General features: G+C 45.3%; 1 protein-coding gene across 5 annotated transcripts in view; it reads right to left on the minus strand.

The window, feature by feature from the left end:
* IQCA1 (IQ motif containing with AAA domain 1) overlaps positions 1-24677 on the minus strand; it is a 192448-nt gene extending 167771 nt beyond the window's left edge. For 3 of the 5 annotated variants that reach the window (XM_014594399.3, XM_059727177.1, XM_019492023.2), the window contains exons 1-2: positions 24594-24677; positions 203-530 (exon numbers count right to left, since the gene is read on the minus strand). In XM_014594399.3, the coding sequence (XP_014449885.1) occupies positions 203-530; positions 24594-24604 (339 nt within the window). In that variant the 5' untranslated portion in view covers positions 24605-24677. Of the gene's footprint in view, positions 1-202; positions 531-6145; positions 6212-6285; positions 6392-24593 lie in introns of those variants that run through there. The other 2 variants (XM_019492025.2, XM_019492024.2) reach the window with 2 other exon arrangements.
* Positions 24678-24893: the final 216 nt, after the last annotated feature.

A 24893-nucleotide genomic window follows, 5' to 3' on the forward strand; every position in this document is an offset into this window, starting at 1 on the left:
ATGGTGCTGTGCTACTTATACTAACACACAGTTTAGCTTTTATATTTTACTAGTACTACCTTTCAGATATATGCTAGTCTAGATCCTCAGATGAGATGATATCAGTGCATCTCATGTAGTTGACTTCAGCAGAACTAGATTGATTTACATTAGAATATAGGACTCTATATTTCTAACCTATTTATGACAAAAATATACATACAGGGCACAGTTTCTGATCCTGCAGGATATCATCAAAGTAATGGAATTCTGAGTTCTCCAACTCGACCATTTCATTTTTCAGCTCCAGGATACGGCCCATCACTCCTTCCAAGACTTGCCGAATCACTAACCGTTTTTGTGGATGAACAATCTGGTCATAGGCAGTTTCCAAGTTATGGAAGATTTGCACATACTTGACGTAGAAAGTGGCTAACATTTGGAACACTATAGGGTGATCTTTCAGTGGCTTTGGGGACTTATCTTCTGTCTCTGTCTGGAGCAGATTGTTGAGGCCTTCCTGGGCTTCTGCCCACATCTTATTGTAAGTGCTAATAGAAAAGAGAAGAGAATATTTTAGCTTCAGATATAGTTAATAATTACCACACAAGACATAGGGGTTGAATGTGCCCAGGACTCCAGAAGCTTAGATATCTAATAAATGCAAGTCCTGATATTTCCAGCAACATTTTTCAATGTATTTTATTTCCAGAAAGATTTTTAAACATATATTTTAAATGTATTTTGAAGGATACTGGCGAAGAGGTACTTAATAAACCATAGCTTCTTCATTTTTTTACTCTACTTGTAAAGCAGTTTAGAAATATAATGCTTAATTAACGTAAAACTGAAGGTTTTCAGTGGCACTGCTTGTATTTCCAAGCAGTTCCTGTGGTCGTGGCAGCATCAGCAGGCTTCTCTCACAAGCCACCCTTCCTAGAATGGCTGCTTCAGAACTAAATGTGCCTTTGTAGTGTCTACATCAGAAAGCCACTGTTGATGCTGTTTGTAAGATGAAGATGTGACAAATGGAATATTCCTCTTCAAAAAGTCCATTTTAAGTCATGTCAGAAATATTGAACTGTAAAAGGAACTGCCTTGTCACAAAGGTTTGTATCTCTGTCTCTCACATACTGATATACAGGTTTCCCGCACTTCATGTGGATTCTGTATATGTGAATTATGCGAGGACCCTTTTTATACCAAAAATTTGTTGTATGCAAGGTAAATTCACTCTTATGCGATCTGTGTGGTGGAAGCCTGCAGACAGCTGCTTTGTGCGCTGCATTGTCGGAGTGACGCGCACCAAAATATAGTCTCCTGTGTGGATCTGTGCTTCTCGCTCATTGTCTGCGACATGTCTCTGTAGTCGCCATACCCATTATGATAGTTCCCTGTCCTTGTGTGTACTGTCTGCTGTTGGCGAGCACCAAAATTGTCCTCTAAAAGTGGTAGAAATGGGTCTGGGGGTCAGTACAGTCGAGGTCTTGGAACATATCCCTATTTGTTACATTGTAAAGTAGGTTACCTTTATGTGAATTTGATTTATGCGCTGTTTTCCAGGAACGCACATTACAGCATAAAGCGAGGGAAACCTGTATAACAACTAGTTAAACAGGAAGACAAAGGTAAGAAAAGTTTTCAAATGAAGGAAAGCATGATTGTTGTGGTTAAGATGCTGGGTTGGGAGGTAGGTGATCTGGTTACATTTCTTAACTTTTACATAGACTTTATTACCTCATTCAGGTTATTTAATCTCTCTTTGCTTCAGTTCCAAATATGCAAAATGAGGAAAATAATACTGTTTTTACCTGTCTTAACTAAGCTTTTCAAAACTGGAGGTTTTACTTAGATATACGTATGTATGAGGTAGTAGGGATTCTGTCCAAAGGTCCTGTTTGGTTCTCTTTCCTACAAGATTGCCTAGCTTTATTGAAGGATTTAAACGGGAGGCCTGCCTGCGTTATCACTAATGGAGGGGTTGATCTGACTCCTGGAAAAGGCCCTTTTGGCAGTCTAGAGCAGATTGTTCTACAGAAAGGCCTGGCCATCTTACTGTTGGTAATACTGAGCTGTTTTGACAGTGTCTCTGACAACCTAACTGGTGGAAGTGAAGTTGAAATTACTGAACCAGTCCTGGTAGAGTAATTTTCTGAAGACTGAAGCTGGCCAGCAAAGGAGAGCCATCCCACATATGTTGGTTACCACTGAAGCTACCACAACCTGTGAGTGAGATTTTTAATAAGTGGAATTTGTAGTGGGAGAAGGTCCTGGATCTCTATAAACTGGATTTTTACTATCAAAGAGATGGTATTGACCAAACTGTTCGTGTATTAATTTGGGTTGCTCAACTTCTTGCATACAAATTGTATATACCTTTGTTTCATGTTTTTATTTGCACTCCCCTTTATCTCTAGATTAAAAGGATTCTCCTAGTCCTTGTTCCCAAAGGACTCATGTGTGCTTGTCAGGAAGGAAAAACTGCCTGTAATGGAAACCAGGGAAGCTTTATTATTATTTCCCAGAGCTTTGAACCAAGAATATTCCTGGAGATAGGGGTTTGAGCCAAAGATATTTGACAGAAGGACCCTTAAAGGCCCTTGTTACAAGTTGCACATTGAACTGCTCAAATGTTGATTGGCCAGTGCTAGTTCAAGTTTGGAGCAGATGCATCTGAAGGCTAAAAACTTTCTCTGACTGTCCACAACCTGCACAACTATGAGTTGCCGCTACAGAGCTGGTGAGCCAGGATAGGCTTCTATCCCTGCTGTAAGTGGGAGTGTGGTGAGAGATGGGTTATGGGGGCAGGCACATGAATATGGGAGCTGGAGAGTTAATGGGATGCGGCATGGGTGACTGGTGCCACCTCAGTCAAGGAGGGCACATGCCCCCCCAGCAACCAGTCAGTGACCAGCAGAGGGGAGTCCCCATCCCCCAAAGCTGATCATGCCAACAGGCGGGGGAGCAGGGGAAGGGTGCCCCACCTGCAAGTGCTGACTGGGAAGTGGCCGTGGGGCTCCCGGAAGTGGCTGCAGTGCTTCATCTGGCACTCCCACTCCATGGCTAGCGCTCACAGATGGGGCACTTTAGCTCCTGCCTGCTCCCCCTGCCCATCACCTAAGCGGGGAGCGCAGCCTGTCATGGGGTGTATCTGTGCTGTCAAAGGGTGCACCACACTCTCAGGGGGTGCACATGTACCCCTGTGCACCCCCATGTGTCACCACTGGGATGCAGATGGGTAATAGAATGGAAGGTGGATAGGAAATGGCGGTGAGGGAAGGGTGGTAAAATAAAGGAAGTCAGCCGCTGAAGGATGAAATAAGAATTAGAAAGAAAGAGGAAATAAAGAAGGTCTCTTGCTTTAATAAATTGGGATTTGGAACCTGGCTGTAGGGAGTGCTGGTTGTGCTTCTCAGAGTGGCTGGGAGCAGTGAGGGAAGGCACTTTAGGGTTAACTACTGCCCCTGTCCCAGGAAGGAAGCCTCAGCTCATAGGCTCCCATTAGATCCCGCTCCTGGACATGTCCATGTTCTGTGACCTAGATAGCTGGCATGTGCTTTGCAGACTGTTTGCACAGGGTTGCACCCCTGGGAGTGGGACACCCCCAGGGATGGGAGGGGGAGTTGGCTTGGTCCCAGAAAACTCCCCCCTCCTGGCAGTGGAGTTCTGGGGGTAGAAAGGTTGTCAACACAGAACAGGAGGGTGGGGGAGGAGACACTGCATCCTCGGATGCTGGAAGACTACAACTTGGGTGGCTCATCTGTGAGGAGTGGCCACATATGAGTTGGGTAACTTGGATCAGAAATAAACCTGCCCTGGAGTGGCGTAACTTTAAGTTGCCTAAAGTGTGCTTAAAACTATTTTTAGGTGTTAATGGGTGTGTCTACACATTGCTGTATGGCACCATTGCTACAGCGCTGTGCTTTAGTACTTTTGGAAGTATTAAGGCATGGTGTAGTACGGGCAGCTACTGCGCTGTGCATGTGGCACACAATTAAGATTTTGTCACTTTGTTGCTGTAGCGGTGCGCTATAGTGAGTGCGCCACTACAGCACAGGAGCTGGTGATCAAGTGTAGACCTGCATGATTGCTACATTGCTGTATAGCACCATACAGTGACGTAGCATGTCACTACATCGCTGTAGGGCGACATGTAGACACACCCAGTGTGTGGACAATCCAGGGGTTAAGAGCTTCAGGAGCTAAAATTAATGCATATAATAAGGCCCTTAGATATGCTTAACCCAGCCCTTGTTGCTATCATTTGTATCTATAAATTGGGTTATGTTAACAAATACATGAGTAAGGGAGCAGCACAAAGATATGATTATCTGTCTCAGAGCCATTTTAGAAAGGACACTTTGCTGGTGGGATAGGTAGGTACCAAGAATGTAGTTTCTGTATTTAATCTGATAAAGTTGTGAAGCCATTGCCACCTGCAGGGTTATCATCAAGTACACGTCAGAATCTGTATTAACATTATACCTGCAGCCCTACCAATTTTAGAGCATGATATAATGTTAGAATATAATATGATGTATTTGTAGCAGAAGTGAGGCTATGCTGCTGCCAAGACAATATGTAGAAATGTCTTCTATCTTGAGCATAGTAGCTTAATGGTATTTATTATTTCTTTACGATATTGAAGGAGATGTGTCTCAATCTGACTGGTCAGCAAAAATATTAATAATCTGTGCCGTTACTGAATTGAGACCTTTTTAATTTTAAGTATATACTTTTTGTTGACCTGGGTGTCTGCAGGATGCAGCTGGTTTTGAGTTTCTGAATGCATGTATAGCCCACCCAGATCTTCCCCCCTCCTTTCTTCGTACTTCATTTACATCCCATTGCACCAACTGAATTGGTAGATTGCAGCAATTAACCCAGGTGCAAGAGATAAACAAAATGAGACCAGTAGAGTAGGGAAGATTGGCACAAACAAGAGCACCATTAGCTTTGACCTGACAGCTTGCCCAACTGATCAATGGGGGTTTTGTATACTTTCTTAGAATTTAGGACTCGGATGAGTGTATACCAATGAGATTCATGGGGTATTCTAGCACAGAAGAACACAATACAGCATTGTACTTTGCTAGCTATGTCTACCCAGAATCAGTTTTGTAGCAGAAAGGTTATAAATCTTTGAGGATGTCTGGTCTCTGGGCTGTCCCCACAACTAAAAGGCTGATTTATGAACAGTGGGTATCCTCAGGCTAAAACATTTCAAATGCAGGTTGTTTCTGAGCTGACAATAGACAGCAATGCAACAGTGACTGGCTATGCAATTGTCCACTCCAATTTACAATAACCTCTCTTTATCTTTCTCCCCTTCAAACTCTGGAGAAAGCCAAATGTCCCCCCCCACTGTGACAGCTAATGTTTAGTTCTCTTTTATATTTCTAAACGATTCTTAACGCCCCCCCCCCCCCCCTTTAAGGCATGTTAACACAAGGCAATGCACAAGGGAGATAATTCGCTCCATAACATGTTAGATATCAGATAAATGTAAGATAATTACTACAAGCATGTTGGTATAGATTGATTTCAAGTATGTGCAACCCATGATATGCTTGTGATTTTTCCAGCATTAATGATCAATGTCAATAAAAGTGAAAATGGGAAAACATACCAGGAGATGCAGAATGAACTATAAAATACTGAAGAAAAGAGAGAAGAGGCAAAAACAACACCAGAACAATCAGAGTTAAATCTTCAGCTGGTGAAATTTGATACCTCCATTGAACCCACTACAGGGAGGCTGATTTACTCCATTTGAGTATTTCACTCCAGTCTTTGAGGTGGTCAGCCTACTGGCCTTTAACTAGAATGGCAGACATTCAAACATTGTTGGAGGAAGTATGATGTGTATGTGATTCGTATCCTAGATTACTTTGAGAAAATAGGTGGAAATACAGCCATTTGTTTCTAAAATCTAATCACAGCTGAGAAAATAATCAGTTATTAAAGAGGAGCTGGTCTATGGCTAGACCAAGGGTGGGCAAAATGTGGCCGGCGGGGCCCCTAAAAAATTTAGAAAATTAATAGTTATCTGCCCTTGGCTGCCTGTCATGAGGCCCTAGATGGCTTGCCAAAACTCAGTAAGCGGCCCTCCACCCAAAATAATTGCCCGCCCCTGGGCTAGACCCACACTAGGGTGCAAATTTACCTGTTGGACATACCCTGGAGTGGAGATAAGGCAGAGCCACTGCGTCTCAACAAAGCCCCAGGAACAAGTGTGCTTTAGTGAGGCACAGTCTCCTCTTAGCCTTATAGGCACATAAAAGGAGCCCACCCACCGCATTGTACCTTAGTTTCTACAATCTCCTCTTCTCCTGCATGAAGGCTAATGTTCCCAAGAGTGCAAGGAGGGAGCAATCCTTGTGTTAACTAGAGCAAGGGAAAGGCAGAACAGAGTCTAAAGATCACAGGGGAACAGTGAGGCTTCTTGAACCCTCCCAATCTTATTCAGTAACCAAGCACCATATGGCCCTTAATTCATAGTGTACATTTTGCCTCTGTGTTAAGCTTTCCCTCCAGCCACCACTAAGTTTAAAAGGACCTCTATCTTCTGGAGAAAGAGGCACATGGGCGAAGAAGGGTTCTACAAAAAAGGAGAGAGTAAACAAAATCCTGCATAAAGTAAGACTTTTTTCTTCTATGTTTAAGGAACAATCTATGCAAGTTGTATTGTACATTAGCAACTGCCACTGAGTCATTGTAAAAGTTGATCTTTCCTTTATTACTAGGCAGTGGGTTATATCCATGACTGGTGAATAATTTACATCAGTGAGAGAAATTACACCATTGCAGTAAAAGCACAAATATGGCCTCGCTATTGATCACACTCCTACACACGCTTAACTTTAATTTTGTGGGTATTGAAACAAATGAGGTTTACTGTAGTAAAATAAAGTAAGAAAGTAAGCATTGCAAGATCTGGCCTTGTATATATATATACATGATTAGGGAAGCATTCTGCATACTTAGTTCCAGGAGGAATCAGTGGCAAAAAGTGCTGGCAACTGCAGAGACAAAAATAATTGTGTTCAAATATTGAAAGTGTAATTCAGTAGGAAACAAAGAAAGGTAGAGTATTTAGGATAGTCTGGAGGGCTAGCATACTTGATGAAGGAACTAACACATTTGAGAATAATTTTCATACTTAAAAGATTAGATGAAGTCCAGGGAATGCACCAACTCAGACTCTTAGTTCATCTCTGTATCTACATACAGTATAAACAGCGGTATTGCTAATTGCCATAGCAACTACAGCACAGGACTATTACAAGAGAAAATGAGCAACACTGTGTAACGGATGAGAAAAACATACATGTTGACTTAACTCCAAAGTCCCTAGAGAACTTCCTGGCAAGCAGTTCTGATGGCTCTGGGGACAGAACAGAGTCCTGCATTCCTGATCAGTATGTCTGCTGAAGTCTCGCTCCTCCCAAAGAGAGTAAGGAGACACCAGATAGTAGCAGTAAAAAATACTTTATTAATTTTCCAGCATTTTTGCCGTATGCCAATTTCTTCCAGCTAGAGCTTCAATTTTTTGCTTATACTGTAAAGTAAGACCTTCTCCTTTAAATGGGCGTAAAGGTGCATTTTATGCTCACACTAAACAATGTTGTTGAAAACGTTGCCAAGCGTAACATATAACACATTTATTCCAGAAACCTCTTTGAAGCCTGACAATTCATTTCTGTCCAACAAGCTTCTGTTTCAAGTTTGGGGGGAAAAACTAATTGACATGCTACTTTTTCTATGGAACTTAAATTAGCCTGGTTATTTTTTCTGGACAGCTTTTACTGCCTCAAGCATAACTTACATGTTTGAGGGATTAATGTTAACCATGCCCGTCCTAATTTGCTCCCAGTTTTGTATGTGTGTGGGTGCATCTACACATGCAATTAATTTGAAGCAATAAACTCCAAGGCAGTTTGAGCCAGAGTAAACTACTCCTGGGCACAGCATCTACACATGTACCTGGGACAGCAGCAATCTGAGCTGGGGAAGAGTGGACATGGGGTGGGGGGGAGAGGGAGGGGGAAGGGGAGTCAGCCTCTGGGTCCAGCTGGCAGCATCAGGCAGCAGAAGGGCTGGCTGGGTCATGAGGGTGCTGAAAGTGTGGAGCTGTGTCTAGGCGGCAGGCAGAAGTCTGGGCCCCTGCTGGCTGGGATGACTGGACACAACTTACACCTGTGGTCAGTGTCTAGACATGCATTTAATAACATTTAATTTCCCCACTGTAAGATAGCACTGTCCCTGACAGTAGTAACTTACTGTGGTGTAAATGAGTTTACTGCAGCCTAATAGTGTTGCACATGTAGATGGTGATGCTTTACTCTGCACCTAATTAGTCTACTTTGCAGTTAAGTGCATTTGTAGACATGGCCTGTGTGTGTGTGTGTGTGTGTGTACCAGTAGTAGTGCTGGTAGTTAACTGTAGCTGCTGAGCTGGCAGGAGGAGTACAGCATAGTTTCAGTCATACAAGGGCTATCATTTGCAGCCCTCTCTGAGGGGAAAAGGAAGAAGACGAGTACTGTACCAGAAGTTATTATAGTGTCCAGTACTGTAGCAAAAGGAAGAGGTAGCCAGGCCTACAGTATACTGCAGGCTTGTCCAACATACGGCCCGTGGGCCACCATGTGGCCCGCCAAAACATGTTCTGTGGCCTGCGGTGCTGCGACAGGAAACAAAAGTAAACACGGTTTACTTTCGTTCCCACCCCTTGTCCCTCCCCCAGCCCCTCAGCAGCTTCCTAATGGCTGCTGAAGGGCTAGGGAAGGGACAAGGTTCCCACATGCACCACGTCAGCTTGATGTTGCCGACGTGGTGCGTGTGGGAAGAGGAGTAGCCATGTGCCTCTCGGGACAGGATGAGCCGAGCTGGAGCAGCAAGGGGCTCAGCTGCACTTAGGCAGAGGGAAAATGCAGCTGAGTCCCTGCCGCTCTGGCCAGGCTCATCCCCTCCTGAGTGGCACACGGCTCCGCCGCTGCTTCTGCTGGCCGGTGCAGACCCGGCCCGCCTCCTCCCATCCCCATCCCCACGTGGGGAAGCCACCGCTTCCTGGCCCGAGGAACTCTCCGCTCCCTGCCCGCAGGCGAGAGGCAGTCTGGCTTGGTCGCCCAGCCCTGGGTTGCTGGTGGAGGCGGAGTGGCATGGGCAGGTGCCTCCTCCCACTGGGCTGTTGGCACTGGCTGCACCGCGTGGGGTGGCCCCAGGCTCAGGCGGAGCCTGCACTCGCTGCGCCCCAAGGTGCCACCTGGCCCTAGCCCCAGCTCCGGCTCCCTCCAGCCTGGTGCAGCGTGGCAATGCGGACCCGTGGCTGGGCTCGCCCTCGTTGTCTGCCTCTGCCACCTCCTGCCTGCCCGGGGTGCCACAGGTAGGGCAGGGCCAGGGCTGGGGTTGGGGCAGGAAGACAGCGCCTCCCCTGGGGCCAGGCCGGTGACTGTGGGCTCCCGGCACCCGTGTGTATGGGGGGGGGGCTGGGGTGCCTGCCTTTCACAGGGGAGGGAGGCTCAGCTCTGACCCCCATCTCCTGGGGCAGAGGCTTTAACCTCAAAACCTGGTCTTCCCTCCTGGGAGCTGGCTGTGCCCACATCCCAGAAGCCAGGTGCTGGAGCATTACAAAGGAAGGCAAAAACCTCCACAGTCTGCTCTAATCTGACTATGGGGTAAAATTCCTTCCTGACCCCAAATGTGGCGATCAGTGGGACCCCAAGCAGAGGAGCAAGACCAGGGCTCAGCAGCCTTTTTTGGGCAGCGCCAAAAACACCCACAGCCTTGACTTGTAAAATGTTGGCGAGCCAGTGGCAGACAGCAGGGGAGCCACGAGGGGCTCTATCCTTGTTGTGGCAGCACAGCCCTGGCCCTTCCCTTGACGTCTGCCCTGAGGCACATGTGCCAAGCAAAATGCCTTTGTGTGCTATGCTCTGGCACCCATGGAAGGGGTTGCCTACCTCTGAACATAACCCTGTAGCCAAAAACCTCTGGATTCGGTCCCAGAAGGAGCACTGGCACACCCCAGGCAAAGTCCCTAGCCTCGGCTATAGCCAACACCCAGTACCTCTGAGGAAGACTTAAAAACACCCTGGTACATATAGCAGAAACGGGAAGGGTGGTGGTGGGGGCAACCAGCAAAGCCCAGAAGCATGAGAAGTACCTATAGTAGAACATGGGCATAGCTATGCCTAGATCAGGGGTAGGCAAAATATGGATTTTAAACCACATTTCCAGACCCATTTCATTATCACTTCCTGCAACTTCATTGGTGTCAAAGGTCACATGACATCACTTCCTGATATGATACCACTTCCTGTGAGGTCTTTGAATATGGTTTGCCAGCCCACTGGGTAATAAAAAAGTTTGTGATCTGGCCCCACGTTCAAACAGGTTGGACACCCCTGGTATACTGTAACAGTAGCTTTGTTACGACTTTGCAGGCTGCAACTTTCATTCTGTGCTGTCTGTTTGTTGATGCGCACACAGACAGGACTGTGGCTCCCCAGTGGCAGGGTCCTCTCTCAGGCATGAGGAAAGAAAGATGCCTCAAGAACCCAGGTCTCCTGAGTCCCCTATTCAGTACTGTACCCACTGAACCTGCTGCTTTCTCTCTGTTCTGTCTTAACTTTAATGGAATGTTAGAATTATTCAAAGACACAGAATTTGCCAGACTGGACTGGTAATCTAATGAGATCAGATATTCTTGGGTGATTGTCAGTGCTGTATAGGCTGGAAATACAGGACAGCCTCATTATAACAAACTGTTTATGATACATCCTTGCTTCTAACCATTCGAACAGCAGGAACCAATTTTTCCTTTATGATGATGCAGCAAATTGATTAACTCTGGTCCCTGGCAGATGTTAAAGTAATGGTGGGATTTGGATCCAAGGAATTTTTATGCTACATCCCAAAAATCTAACTTCCTTCCATGTCAAACCAGAACCTGGGGCTGCCCCCAGCCTGATCCTGCAGATCAGGCTGTGGGGGAAGCTCCCAGTCCTAAACTGGAACCTAGAGCTACCCTGGTCCAACATTCAGCTGATTGCTGGCATTAGCCTCGGGCAGCCCCAGGTCTGGTCCTGTTCCTGGGGCTGTCTGGGGCAGATGTTGACAATCAGCTGATTGGGACAGCCTGGACTGAGACATGTGCCACATGTTCAATTTAAGGCCTTATACAGTCCAGCCAAAAAGATGTTCTACATTTATGTGTGTGGAATTATGCATTATATGTGAAACATATTTGTGGCTGGTTTACCAGTTTATGGTGCCATAAATTGGTTGAACATGTGGCATATTACAATTTATGGCATGATTAATTTGCTAATTGTGCTGTAAAAGCAACGCCTGCCAGGGTCCTGTATTATAGCGAGCCCTTCTTTCAGTGAGCTTTTCTCCTAGTCCCATGGATGTTCATTATAATGAGGCCATACTGTATTATAACAGCAGCAATCTTTTTATATTATTTCTGCTTTCAATACCAGAAAGAACCAGGGGATCTAGAGGCCTATGAAAGTGGAAAAAATGACTAAAAAAGTGTTATCTAAGCCTCTGCTGTTCTAAACCTTTCACATCCAGTTTGGTCCAATGCTTTGGGTAGGGTCTTATTTTGTTCAACCTTGCTCATTTTATTCCTGAAATTCAGAATGATTTTATAATGATTCCAAAATTATTCTCAGACGATGGGGCACACAGTATATAACTACATGAACTCCCTTATGTGTTTCCATGCTGGCCAATTATGCTTTAGAGATTTAGTAGCAAGAGCCAAAATAGAAGTAAAAGCCTGATAGGCTATAACTATTACTGGAAAAAAGTAAATGCAGCACACTGGCATTGTTAACACAAACAGTCATGCACTTCCACCTTCTCTGGTTTCAAGCTTTGGTAATATAACAGAGGGTGAACACAGGATAAAAGATTTTGTGGCATAAATGTAATGGGAAACCTCAGCAAAGGCAAGGAAGCCTGCTTCACTAAGCACCAGCTGTAACACTGCACGTCAATAGCTTTCAAGCACCTGCTCTTACCCAAACTCACAATACTGATGAAAAAGACACTTCTTCTCTCACAGAAGGGCATTGTGCTGGTGAATTTCAATACACTGGCAGGAACAGAAACTAGAGTCATTAAGGTGGGGAAGAGATTGCCATATGCTGAACTTCACCTTATCATGTTCCAAGGTGCATATTTTTATTGATCAGGCTGCAGCTCATCTGGCTTCAGAGCCATATGAATATCTCTGCTTTGAGGTGAAAAGAAGAGAAAATGCATTCTTTCTCTGGCAAAATAGGAAATGTAATTTTATGCTATCTGTGGCATCAGGAATGTGGTAGGATAGGAAGTGACGGCAATGCAGCATGATACTGCTGCACTCCATAGGCAATAGTAGCATCTCCATATCTGACGCATCCAACATGGTACTAAATAATGCACACTGAAATCATGAATGGCATATGGCTAGTCAAAAAGGGTCCAGAAATAGACAGCAAGCTTTCATACTGAGTATGCTACATCTCCAAGAGTCCTTGACTTAAAATGTAATTAACTAATAATGATGATAAGCTGCATTACAGAATTAACTCCTTTCTATGCATCCTTTTCCTGCTTGGAAGGGGAAATAGTGCTCAACTAGCATGTTGGTTTCAATGTCACTGTGCAAAAAAGAAAAAAGAACAATCCTTATGAAAATATAAGATTCTATAGGCATGTGCAGTAGAATAAGCACATTTGATATTTGAAACTTTCCTGATGCCATCAACTGATTTATTAGTAGGAGTGTGTGAAATGGGTCCTATTCAATTCGAATTTGGCCCAAATCAGGGACAGTGATTTGATTCGTTGATTCAGATCATTGTCCCTGGTTCGATTTGGCCAAATCTGAATCTGAAGATTCAATGCTGATTCAAAGAATCCGTGATTTGGACATAGATACAGCTTTAAAAGCTTTTTCTGCATACCTTGAGGTAGCAGTCGGCTCGTGATTGCTGTGATGCTGGGGTGCATGAAGTATCCTACAGGAGTGCGGGGGGGGGGGGGGGGCCTCCACATGCTCGGCAGCCCCCCAGCATGCTCCCTGGAGGACCTGGAAGTGGACTAGAACTGCTTCTGGTTCACTTCCCAGTCTGCTGCCGAGCGCACTGAGGAGCCCTCTGCGCCTCTGTGGGACACTCCATGCACCCCTGCATTGCAGCACTCATGAGCTGCCTGCTACCTAGAGGTATCTAGAAAAATCATTTAAAGCTGTGTCTGTGTCTGAATCTCCAAATCTTTCTGAATCTCTCCGAATCAATTTGGAAGGTTCCGATTTGATTCGGAGAGATTAAAGGGTTCTCTGATTCGGAGAGATTAAAGGATTGTCTGATTTGGAGATTCGGCCACTGAATCGGGCCAAATCTCCGCTGAATTGAATCAGGGACCGAAACTTCACACAGCCTATCTATTAGTCATAGATTCTATAGTTAGGAGGAATCAGTCTGATCATCTAGTGTGAATTTCTGTATAACACAGAACTTGGACTTCTCAGGACTTCCCTAATTTAATCCCCCTTTGAACAATATCACAGTTTATAGAAAAAAACATATCAACTTTATTTAAAATGTCCAGTGGAAGAGCATCCATGACAACTTTTGGTAAGTATTTCCAGTGGTCAGTTCCCCTATCTGATATTTCTAGTCTGAATTTGTGCAAGACCAGCTCCCAGGTACTATATCTTGCTATACCTTTGCCAGTTTGCCTGAAGAGCCTGCCAAGCAGATTTCTGTTCGCCATGTAGATATTCACAGACTGAAATCTTAGTCTACATTACTCTGGTTAGGCACTGGTAGTTCTCATTAGCCTTTCAACAAAACTTCAGGTCTGTTGATTATTCATATAACCCCCAGGTCCTTTTTCTATCACAGTTTCTCAAGATAGAAATGTGAATTGCATTCACATTCTTTGTTCCTAGAGCCTTACATTGGCCATATTGAAACACAAAGTACTTATGCACAGCTTTTCAAGAAATCCAGGTCACTTTGTATTGTCCTTTCATTTTACTGAAGATCTCTCCCCCAGTCTGTACATTATCTGCAAACTCTGAATAGCAATCTTGTTTTCTTCAAATGATAAATAGCGTAGGGCCAATGATAAATAATGAAGACCACTAGAACTGCACCCATTTGTTGACAGTTCTTCATTAGGAACTTCATTCGGTGACCCGTCAGCCATTTTTAAAATCCATTTACTAGGTACGTATTGATTTTGTAACAACCTACCTTGCTAAGAAAAACATGATGTGGTACTAAGAGATTCTTTACAGAAGTCTAGTTATATTACATCAACACCATTACCTTCATCAACATTTGTAATCTTATAGGATAAAACATTACCAAGGACATTTGAGAAGATCTTTTTTTTTTCTATAAGCCCAGGTAGAAAAAGCACAAATCACCCCCACTTTGAGCCTTTATTAATCCTGTTCCATATCAGCTGTTCCATCTTTGTGCCTGTGACGGATTTCGGGCTGTCAGTTCTTTAAGCACTTGGGTCATCCCATTAGTATCAGGCATACTAACTTACAAACTTATTTTCAATTCTCTGGAACGTCCCTGGTGCTCCAAAATTATTGAAAATCATCATTTAATAGACCAAGAACCTCATCAGCCAACACTTCTAGAACTTTTGGGTGAATCTGATCATACTAGCCAATTGCCCCTCATGAATGATGGAGTGTTTCAGGGAGTGTGTACATGCCCCCCACTCTGCTTACCCTTTGGGGCCGGCCATATAAACAGTCCCTCCACTGCCTCCTCCTCCAGCCTCCAGCATGGTGGCTGTCTCCCCCCCGCCTGACTCCACCTCCTCCCGGGGAGCAGTGGGGCTTCCCTCCGCCTGAGGAAGTGGTGGTGGCAGTGGCAGCGGCAGCAGCAGCAGCAACTCCTTCCCCCCAGCCCACCTCCCTTTGCTGCCTCCTGAGGAGCAGCAGGGCTTCCCTCCACCTGAGGTGGCAGTGGTTCTCCCTGCCCCACCTCCGCCTCCTCCCACAGAGCAGTGGGGCTTGCCTCTGCCTGAGGAGGCGGTGGCAGTGGCTGCGGCTCCCTCCCCAGCCCACTCTCCCACCTCTGCCTGTGCATCCTCCCACAGAGCAGCGGGGCTTCCCTCTGCCTGAGGATGCGGCGGCGGCAGCGGCTCCTCCCTCCCCTCCTGCCTCCACCTCCTCCCGCAGAGCAGCAGGGCTTCCACCTCCTTGCCTTAAGCAGTGGTGGCTCCCTCCCTGCCTGAGGTGGAGGCCCCACATCCAATCACCGCCGGCCCTCTCAGAGGCACATGCACAGTTGCCCCAAAGCATTATGGACAGACAGACACACAGGCAGACACACAGACAGACAGAGTAAGCCCTTTATTATATTAGACTATCAAGCACTAGTAGCTGCTGCTTAAAATTCCCTCTAGTTACTTTTGGAATGGGAAGTGTTTTATTTCATATGAAAACCTCATCTAGCCTTTTCTCAAATACAGCACAAACAGCTGCCAGTATATCTTAATATAAATAAAAGTTTTTGTTTCCAATAAAATATCAGTAGTCTAGCTGAAAACAAACAGGAAAGCTCTGTTACTGCCTTCCAGAACTAGAAAATAAGTGCTGAAAATGCCTCTGTTCTACAACCATCTTCATTAAAAGAGAAGCTTGAAATGTAATATGTCGCCAGACTAGCTATTTCACTTACTTGCAACAATGTCCAGGAAGTCTTACTAACAACATTTTCCCTAGGAACATTTTCTCATACCGTGTATTCAGATGACACTCCATCTAAGGTCAACAGCCACTCAGGAGCAACATAGCTACATGATTCTGACCTGCTGATGCTGCTAACAGGTGTCAACTTTATTAATGAATTACATTTGCAACCAATTCTGAGTAATTTTCTGAATCCAGAAAAATACTTTGAAAACCTAACATAGGGGTCAGCAACCTATAGCCTGTGGGCTGGATCCAGCCCATGAAGGTTCACCCTGGCCTGGGGTGACACAGTAAACTGAGAGGCACACAGCTGTTCTGTGCTACCTATTCCCTCCACAGCAGCCTCTCTGTTGCTCTCATACCTGCATTTACCCTTACTATGGAGTTGCCAGGTATTTGCAAGAATATTAGTCTCAAATGTGTTTGTTCCTTCACCAAGTATGCTAGCCCTCCAGACTATCCTAAGTACTCGACCTTCCTTTGTTTCCTGTTGAATTACACTTTCAATATTGAATACAATTATTTTTCTCTCTGCAATTGCTAGCGCTTTTGCCACTGATTCCTCCTGGAACTAAGTATGCAGAATGCTTCCCTAATCATGTATATATATATACAAGGCCAGATCTTGCAAATAAATACTTACTTACTTTATTTTACTATAGTAAGCATTCTCATTTGTTTCGATACCCACAGGATTGAAGTTAAGTACATGTATGAGTGTTATCAATACAGAGGCTCATATTTTGAGCTCTTCAGCTCATGGAGGGAGGGGTGGGGAGTGGGGGGAATTGTGGTTCACAGCAAGGGGCCAGGTCTTGACCTCTAGCCAATGGCAGCAAAAGGTTGCCAACCCCTGCCCTAACACAATTAACTCTGAGTTATTTTAAAAGTTGTGGTAGATACGGATCAAAGCATGTGTTTCCCCCATAGTTGAAGGGCTTGGCATATAGATTGTATATTGCCAAATTTGTATTGCTAATACGACAGCTTTCCTGGTTCATTAATGTATTAATTGTACAAAGCTGCATGAATATAATAAGCGTTTGACTGTGCATTCTTTGTTTATGTTGATGCTTTCTCATATAAGTCTTGATTCCACAACCTTCAAGAGACAATGCTAGTGTTCAGAGTCTTGTGGGGAGAATGGATAGAAGCAGAGGAAGGAGAGTAGAGCACCTAGGCAGCAGAGATGGCAAATGAAAAGGAGTGGTGGGCAGAAGTCAGGATGGAGGTAGATAATAAGAGAAAAAAAGAGGAGTGGGAGGAGAGACAAAAATAGGAAAAAAAAGACTTGGAAGGGACCTCTGCGGTCATCTAGCAAGATTATCCCAGCTCGGTGTTTGTCTAACCTGCTCTTCAAAACTTCTAAGAATGAAGATTCTACAATCTCCCTTTTGATAATTTGTTCCAGATCTTAACCAACATCAAAGTTAGAATTGTTTTTCTAGTGTCCAATCTAAATTTTCCTTGTTGCTATTTAAGGTACCTAATCCTTGTCCCATTCCCTATGGCCACAGAGAAAAGTCTATATCACCCTTTTTGTTATAAGAGTTCTCTGTTTTTGCAGATGGACTTCAAATCCTTCCTTAGTCATCTTTTTTTTTCAAATTAAATAATCCCAGTTTCCACAACCCCTCCTTGGGAATCATGGTTTCTACATCTCTAATCATTTTGCTGCTCTCTGCAGGACCTTTTTGAATATGTTCAGGCCTTCACTGAGGTGCAATGCCAAAAGACATACTGAAGCAAAGCAAAGAAAGGACTGTAACAACTAGACATATATATTTCTAAACTTGGAATTACATCAAGAAGTTTTGTCTCATAGTTTTTGATTATTTTGACTATGCCTCTGTTTCTCAGTTGTAAAATATGATTAGAGAGCTTTGTGATGGTAAACACATTAATATTTATGAAGCACTCAGATGTTATAGGGAGCATAGCATAGGAATGCCCAAGAGGAAACAAACAATGTTATCTTTGGTGTGGAGTTTAAGTGGAGTTTGATAAATAAGTCTTGAGGACACACACAGAATAAGGAGGATGAAGAATTTTGAATAACTATCTATATTCACTTAATAAGGTAGGAGATCTAGGGGAAAATGGTATGTGGTTATGGAATTAAAGTTTTTATCATAATGCAGACACAGAAGAGAGCTGATCTGAAATTGCAGTTGCAATTCCTACCTTTTCAGTGTTGACTTTGCAAGCATAATGTTCCATTAATATTTTTTTTGGATGAAATGCAAAATACGCTGTTGATTTATTTTGGTTACTTAGCTAGAAACTGAAGAGGAGACACTAATGATCCTCTTAATCTAGGTGTATAATTATCTGTTTTACACACATTCTTAGTTATGACAATTAGATTATGTTTAATAGTGATGGATGTTTAAATGTCCTTCATTGCGTTCTTTTCATGGCAGCAGTAAATGCCATAGAGCTGAATAATACCGAGAACAATTAATACCATTGTCAAAGGTCTGTTTCAATTATGCCCAAATTAGTGCTGGTAGGGCAAATCAAAACGTTACTGGTCAAACATTTACAAGTTGTATACAAGGTGAAGGAACTGTTAACAGGAAAAGGCTCAGCCAAAAAATTTGCAATTCTAAAACATTTATGCAAATTTCCGGCTGAACAAAAGTATATCTGCATGCAAATGTTAGTCTGTGGAATAGTTTAGAAAGTGTGACACATTGTGTATTTCCTGAAGACCTCTAAGTAAACCCCACTATAGGGTGTTCTGATTACAACTGTCCTTTAGAAAACCTTGAGCATGTTCAGGCACATCAACTCTTCTTTCAGCTATCTCTGAAATGTAACTAGTCTTAAGTAGCAAGGTGCTGGTGTCTCCAGCATGTAGATTCAAAGTCTCCTTAAGTCAATGGAATAATTTACTTCAATGGATCTGTCCTCAATTGAAGTTAATGGGTGCTGAAGTGGGTGCTGAATGGGTGCTGGGTGAGTGCCTCTCGGGATGTATTTAGTACTTTATGGGATTAGATACCCATAAAGGTTCCCTCTGACATGCCTATATTGACTAACTGTCCTTTCCAGGAGGGGCAATTTATACTGCTTGACAAAATATTGATGTTTCCCTTGTTACTGCCACAAAATAATTTTGCTGAATGTATTTCACTTAAAGTTGTGTTCTCAAACACTACAGTGACTATACGTTTGCTAACTTTTCCCATAATTGCCTTCGGATACTGACATTGAGTTTTAACACTTAAGATCAGCCTTTGTTTTCGCATTGGCTTGCTCCTTTGGCCTTTTGGTTAGGAGCAAGCATGACTGGGGGGGATCTGAACTCCAACACCTTTGGGTTTGGGGCCTGCACATAGGATGCCTACAATGGATTTGGGAAGTAGCCAACGTCCCAGATCGATGGGTCTGGGTGGGAGGAAACGTGCCCGGTGGTAGAGCCACATAGAGTTGAATGACTGATTTGGAATTCAGAACTTAAGCCTTAAGCCAAAAAAACTATGGTGGTTTCCCAACAGCATATTCACCCTATATGGGCCATGTGTTTTATAGTCATGCTCAGTATTGGCTGCATTTAATCAACTTTGTAGTTAGTTTCCATTACTGAGCACATTCTGCTTTTGGCAGCAATTTAATGAGGTTTCCTTCTATATGAATGTAAGAGAGGCACTTTCCCTTCCATGCTGATTGCGGTTGGGGTAGATGGTATTCATCTTGTATTCAAGTAAATAAGGTACATTTTCAAGTATTTCTCTGCAGAAATTAGGGATGCAAACTTTTTTTAAACAAAATCTGAAATTATCAGTCAATAATCTGATTCTAAAAGCTGAGGCTCTAAGGAAATACCAACAAATACGAGTATTAGCCCCAGTGATATACTGATGTGCAACCGTCTAACTACACAGACCTGTACTGCAGACCCGTGGCCATTTGGACTGACCTACAGATCTATCACTTAATTCAAATATCCAGGGGGAACACAAGTTGGATGACTGCATATTCAGATGTCTTCTTGTGCTCCATTTTGACTGAAAACTACAGTCAAGCCCATAATAGGCACAGCTTTGTATAGCTTCATACAGTGGTCACACGTACTGAGCCAAATAACAGTAAGTAAAGCTGGAGTATCTCATCAGCTTTGTTATCTAGTTTGGAAAGAAAACTACAAATTCTTACCTTGTGGTGGCCAGGCTTTATAACACATTTATTAGGAAGGACCAGTCAACATTGTTCTATAAAGAACCTCACAAAAGTCTGTCCATATTATAACTAAACTGCTCAAAGCTAAATGTTGCCTGACACAATTTTGTCAGAGGCTATGTCTTAACTACAATTAGCAATACTCAAGTTAAAAACCAGGGCCGTGTGAAGCTTCGCCGGCTGTTTCATTTCGACGCTGTTTTGACTCGTTTTGATCTTGAAACAGCGAAACCAAAGCAAAATGAAGGGCTTTGGAACAGCCTCAAAATGAAACGAGGGCAGTCAAAACGTTTAGAAAGTTTCAAAATGTTTTGAATTTTGAAGCAGCCTGGTGGTGGTGGGAGGCGGAGGTGGGGAGAGCCAGGGCTGTGCTCCAAGCGGCTCCGCAGCACCATGTGGCTCAGTTCCACAGGGAGCGCAGCCCTGGCTCTCCCTGCCTCTTTGGATTGGCTCTGGTGCGGGGCCCTGGGAAAATCAGCTCATGAGCAGACCTGCCGCTTCCCCAATCCCGAGGAGGCGGCGCGTCCCTGCATGAGCTGATTTTCCTCTGGCCCTGCATCAGAGCCGATCAGAGGAGGATGCGGGGCCTGGGGCAAATCAGCTCGCATGGGGACCCACCACTGCCCCGGGATGGGGGTCCCTGCATGAGCTGATTTTCCTTGGGCCCTGCACCAGAGCCAAATGGAGAAGGGTTCAGGGCCCAGGGCAAATCAGCTTGTGCGCAAACCCACTGCCACCCCAATCCCAAGGCGGCGGTGGGTCCCCGCGTGAGCTGATTTTTTCCCCAGGCTCTGCACTACAGCCAATCAGAGGAGGGTGCGGGGCCCAGGGAAAACTGGCTCATGCGAGGACCCGCCCCCGCCCTGGGGTCAGGGCGGGTCCCCGAATGAGCTGATATGTCCCGGGGCCTGTACCAGAGCCAGCCTGAGGAGGGTACAGGGTCTGGAGTAAATCACCTTGTGCAGGGACCCGCCCCACCCCAGGATTGGGACAGAGGCATGTCCCCACACAAGCTGATATGCCTTGGGCCCCATACCGGAGCCAGCCCAAGGAGGGAGTGGGGCCCGGGGCAAATCAACACATGCGGGGACCAACCCCCACCCCGTGATCGGGGCAGAGGTGGGTCCCCACACAAGGTGATATGCCCTGGGCCCCATACCAGAGCCAGCCCGAGTAGGGTGTGGGGCTCAGGGCAAATCAGCTCGTGCAAGGACCCGCCTCTGCCCTGATCCTGGGGTGGGGGGAAGATCCCCGCACAGTGGGTCCCCACACAAGCTGTTTGCCCCAGGCCCACCTGCTGCTGGTTCCAGGCGGCAGCGCCAGCCTTCTGTGATCCGGAAGGCAGATCGTGGCCCTGCACCCCCAGGAGCAGTCTGGCACAGCCCCTGAAGCCCTCCCAGGGGTGCAGGCGAGTCCCCAATCTGCCTGCTGGATGACAGGAGGTTGCTGCTGCCGGCTGGGTCCAGCCTGTGTCGGGAAGATCAGTACTGCTGCTGCTGGCTGTGGGCGAAACGTCGAAAACGGCACTGAAACAGCCAAAGAGTTTCGATGAAATGGAACAGTGCTTTTGAAATGAAACTCCAAATGAAACACTGTTCCGTCAAAACGTCAAAACAGAAGTCGAAGTGGAACAATGCTGTTTTGCATAGCCCTATTAAAAACCTTTTGTGTTAGCTTAGCTTGTATGAGAGCAGCCTTAATGACAAATTACCATAGTTACAAAGTAGTTTTGTTAGCTGCTAATGAGAGTTGCTAATACAAGCTGTACATTTTATTCCCTAAGGATGTCTGTACATGTGCTCTGGGGTGGGGGTGGGGGGGGCATTTTAATTAGAACAGTGCTCAAACAGCAGCTCTAATTAAAATGCTACCATGTTTTTCAGCATCCCACGTTTCAAAATGGCCGTGGGGATGCTTTAACTAAAGTTAATTCAACAAGTTTTAGTTAAAGCGCCCCCCACTGCTATTTTCAAATGCTTGATACTGAATACATGTGATGCTGCAACGCACTGGAGCCAGAATTAGAACGTGTCAGAGCATACTCAATTAATTGTGTTCATGTATAGGCACCCTACCAGAACAGCTAACTCGGTAAAAGCACTAGTCCACGGCATGAAAAGGTTTTTGCCTGGGCTCAGATCTGAAAAAGGACGTATGTGTTTAAAGTAGGACTTAGGCAGAACTTAAGGGTGTTTATACACATGCTCCAGGAGTAGGGGGAGGGGGCTGCTACATTTTGGGCTCCGAGAGCTGCTCTAATTATAGTGTCCAGAGTGTCTCATGTCCCAGCGTTCCTGCGCTTAAACATGATGGCAGGGGCACTTTATCTAAAACTTGTGGAACAAGCTTTAGATAAAGTGCCCGGCCACCATTTTTAAGTGCAGGGATGCTGATGCATGAGACACTGGCTGCTGCTGCTGCTGCTGCTGCTGGAGCGTGGTAATTACCAATTGATGCGCTGTAATTATAGCATGTCAGAGCAGTTTCACTGTCTAAACCCAAAATCCCCACGCAGCTGCAGCCTAACTTGGACATGCCTAAAGTTTTTAACAATGAAATACTTCCAAATACCAAATATTCTCCAAATACCTGAAGTTCTGCTTCTGGGCATGCCCTGCTGAGATCCTCAAAATAGGTGTACATTTACTTGTCTTGCTTGCTAGGTGTTCAAAATGTAGCAGCAGCCAGCTTGTTTGAAAACTTATTGCTGTTATGGTGATAGTGGTGTTTCTCCCTATAGTGAAGTGGTTAGAGCGTTTGATCACGATGAGTGGAGACATGAGCTCCAGTCCCTGCTCCAATAGTTATTTCAGTATTTTATCTTGCAACTATTTAACTTAAAATACATGAACAGTCCTTGCAGCAAGGTCTAAAACCCCCATCTCCCTATCCAAGAAAAGCTTACACTCTGGTAGTTAAAGCTTACACTCTGGTGGTTAAAGCCACACTTGCCATATTTTGTGTTAAAGCCACACTTTGCCATATTTTGTGTAGAGCAGGGGTGGTGAACCCATGACATGTATGCCAAGTGTAATATGAGCAGCCTCACTATGTGGTATGCAGGAGATCAGGGAAGAAACAGAAAGCAGAGGAATAAATCAGGCAGGGGAAGGGGGTCGAAGTGGCACTTGGGGAGGGTGCAAGGCTCATCTTGTGGCATGTCTACCAAAAAAGTCGACTTCCATTGGTGTAGAGCCAAATCTATTATGTGAATTAAGCCAAATCTAATGAATTAAATCCCTCTGGCACCATATGTGGAGAAACACCTACTCTGATCTTGATAGGACTGGGATGAGCCAAGATTGTGAAAGAGACCAAACTGGGACAGGTACTGTAGGAAGGGGATGGGGGAAAAAAGTATCAAAGAATATGGATATTGTAATTAAGACCATCTCATAATGCACTCATAGGAGGGAAATAAACTTAAACAGAGCAGACAACTTAACTCTGGTCTTCCCTACGCTCTAAGTCACTGGTTCTCCCCCTTTTTAGACTTGAAACAGCCCTGGATGGACTCAAGGCACCCCTCCGAAAATGCTAGCTCTTAGTTTTCACTCTTTTTCTTGCCTACAGAAAAAAAACAGAGCAGTTTTTTTCTGTTGCAACAGACTCAGAAAGACCACAACTCTGGATTTCTAGTTGAAATTTCTGGGTTTATCTTGTAAATCAGGTTTGCACACCCAAAAGTTCTAGCATTCTGTGGCACCCTTGAGAGGATCTCAAGGCACCCCAGGGTGTTGTGGTACCCTTGCTAAGAATCACTGCTCAAAGTGCTTGATTTTGCAAGCTTTGGCGTGTCCTTTTAATGTTGGCATGTGTTTAATCAAGTGTATCTTTTTTCCCTGTGAAATAAGCATGGGTCCTGACAGGCATTTCCGTGCTGCCCCATACCACTCAAGTCATATTAGATTTTACTCAAGGTGAATTTTGCAAATGAAGAATCTTTAAAAGCCCCGTAGTGTGTTAGTGGTCGTTATTGTGGACAAACGCTTGTCTTAGAGGACACAGGGCTCATCTACACATTGCTGTACGGCAACGTTGCTACAGAGCCATACTTTAGAAGTACTAAAGCATGGCGCAGCATGGGCTCTTACTGCACCGTGCGTGCTGCACATTGCTGTAGTGGTGCACTATACTGGGGGAGTGCGCCACTACAATGACATAGCTGGTGATCACATGTAGACTCGTGATTGCTACATCACTGTGAAGCGCTATATAGCGACATAGCACATTGCTATGTTGCTGTAGGGCAGTGTGTAGACACACCCAGAGACTTCTCCATGGCAGTGGAAGAACAGGGGCCTGTACCACGTTGCGGGTGATGGCAGAGCGCAGCTAATACAAGAGGGAATCGGCAAAACAGATCGCTGGGGTAAACCTCGGGCCCAGAGACGGATAAAAGGAACCAAACTGCAGGGAACAAAGGAGGTTTCCACCTCTGCGCCTGCCCAGGAAGTTGCATGTCAGGTGCTGCCTGGGACAGCCGGGGGTTGTCCCCCCCCCCCCCTCCCCCTCCAAAAAAATCAGATTAAAGTAGGATCTGGAAGCTGAAGTATTAAACCCATGTGCCTTTTTCCTTGTGCCCTCCAGAGCCTGCAGGCACTGAGCCCACGGAGGGGACACACAGGAGTGGCACAGGGGTGTCACCCTCCCACCCCCAGTGCTGCCAGCGGTGCCCCACCAGGCACTGGGCTTACTCACACGTGAGACATGGCTCCGGCGCTGGCTCCTGTCCTCGCCGCCCTGCGCTGCCGCACACACACGGACACCCCCCCCAACCACAGACACACACACCTACCCCCACGGACACCCCCCACCCCCACGGACTCTCACACGGACACACAAACACACACACTCACCCACCCACACGGACACACACAGACACCTCTCCTCCCCGCCCCCGGGCTCACACACAGGGATGTACACACGCACCCAACCACACAGACACCCCCACGGACTCGCAGACACACACGGACACAAAAACACCCGCAACAACACGGA

Source organism: Alligator mississippiensis, chromosome 4 (genome assembly GCF_030867095.1).
Source record: "Alligator mississippiensis isolate rAllMis1 chromosome 4, rAllMis1, whole genome shotgun sequence".
NCBI classification, from domain to species: domain Eukaryota; kingdom Metazoa; phylum Chordata; order Crocodylia; family Alligatoridae; genus Alligator; species Alligator mississippiensis.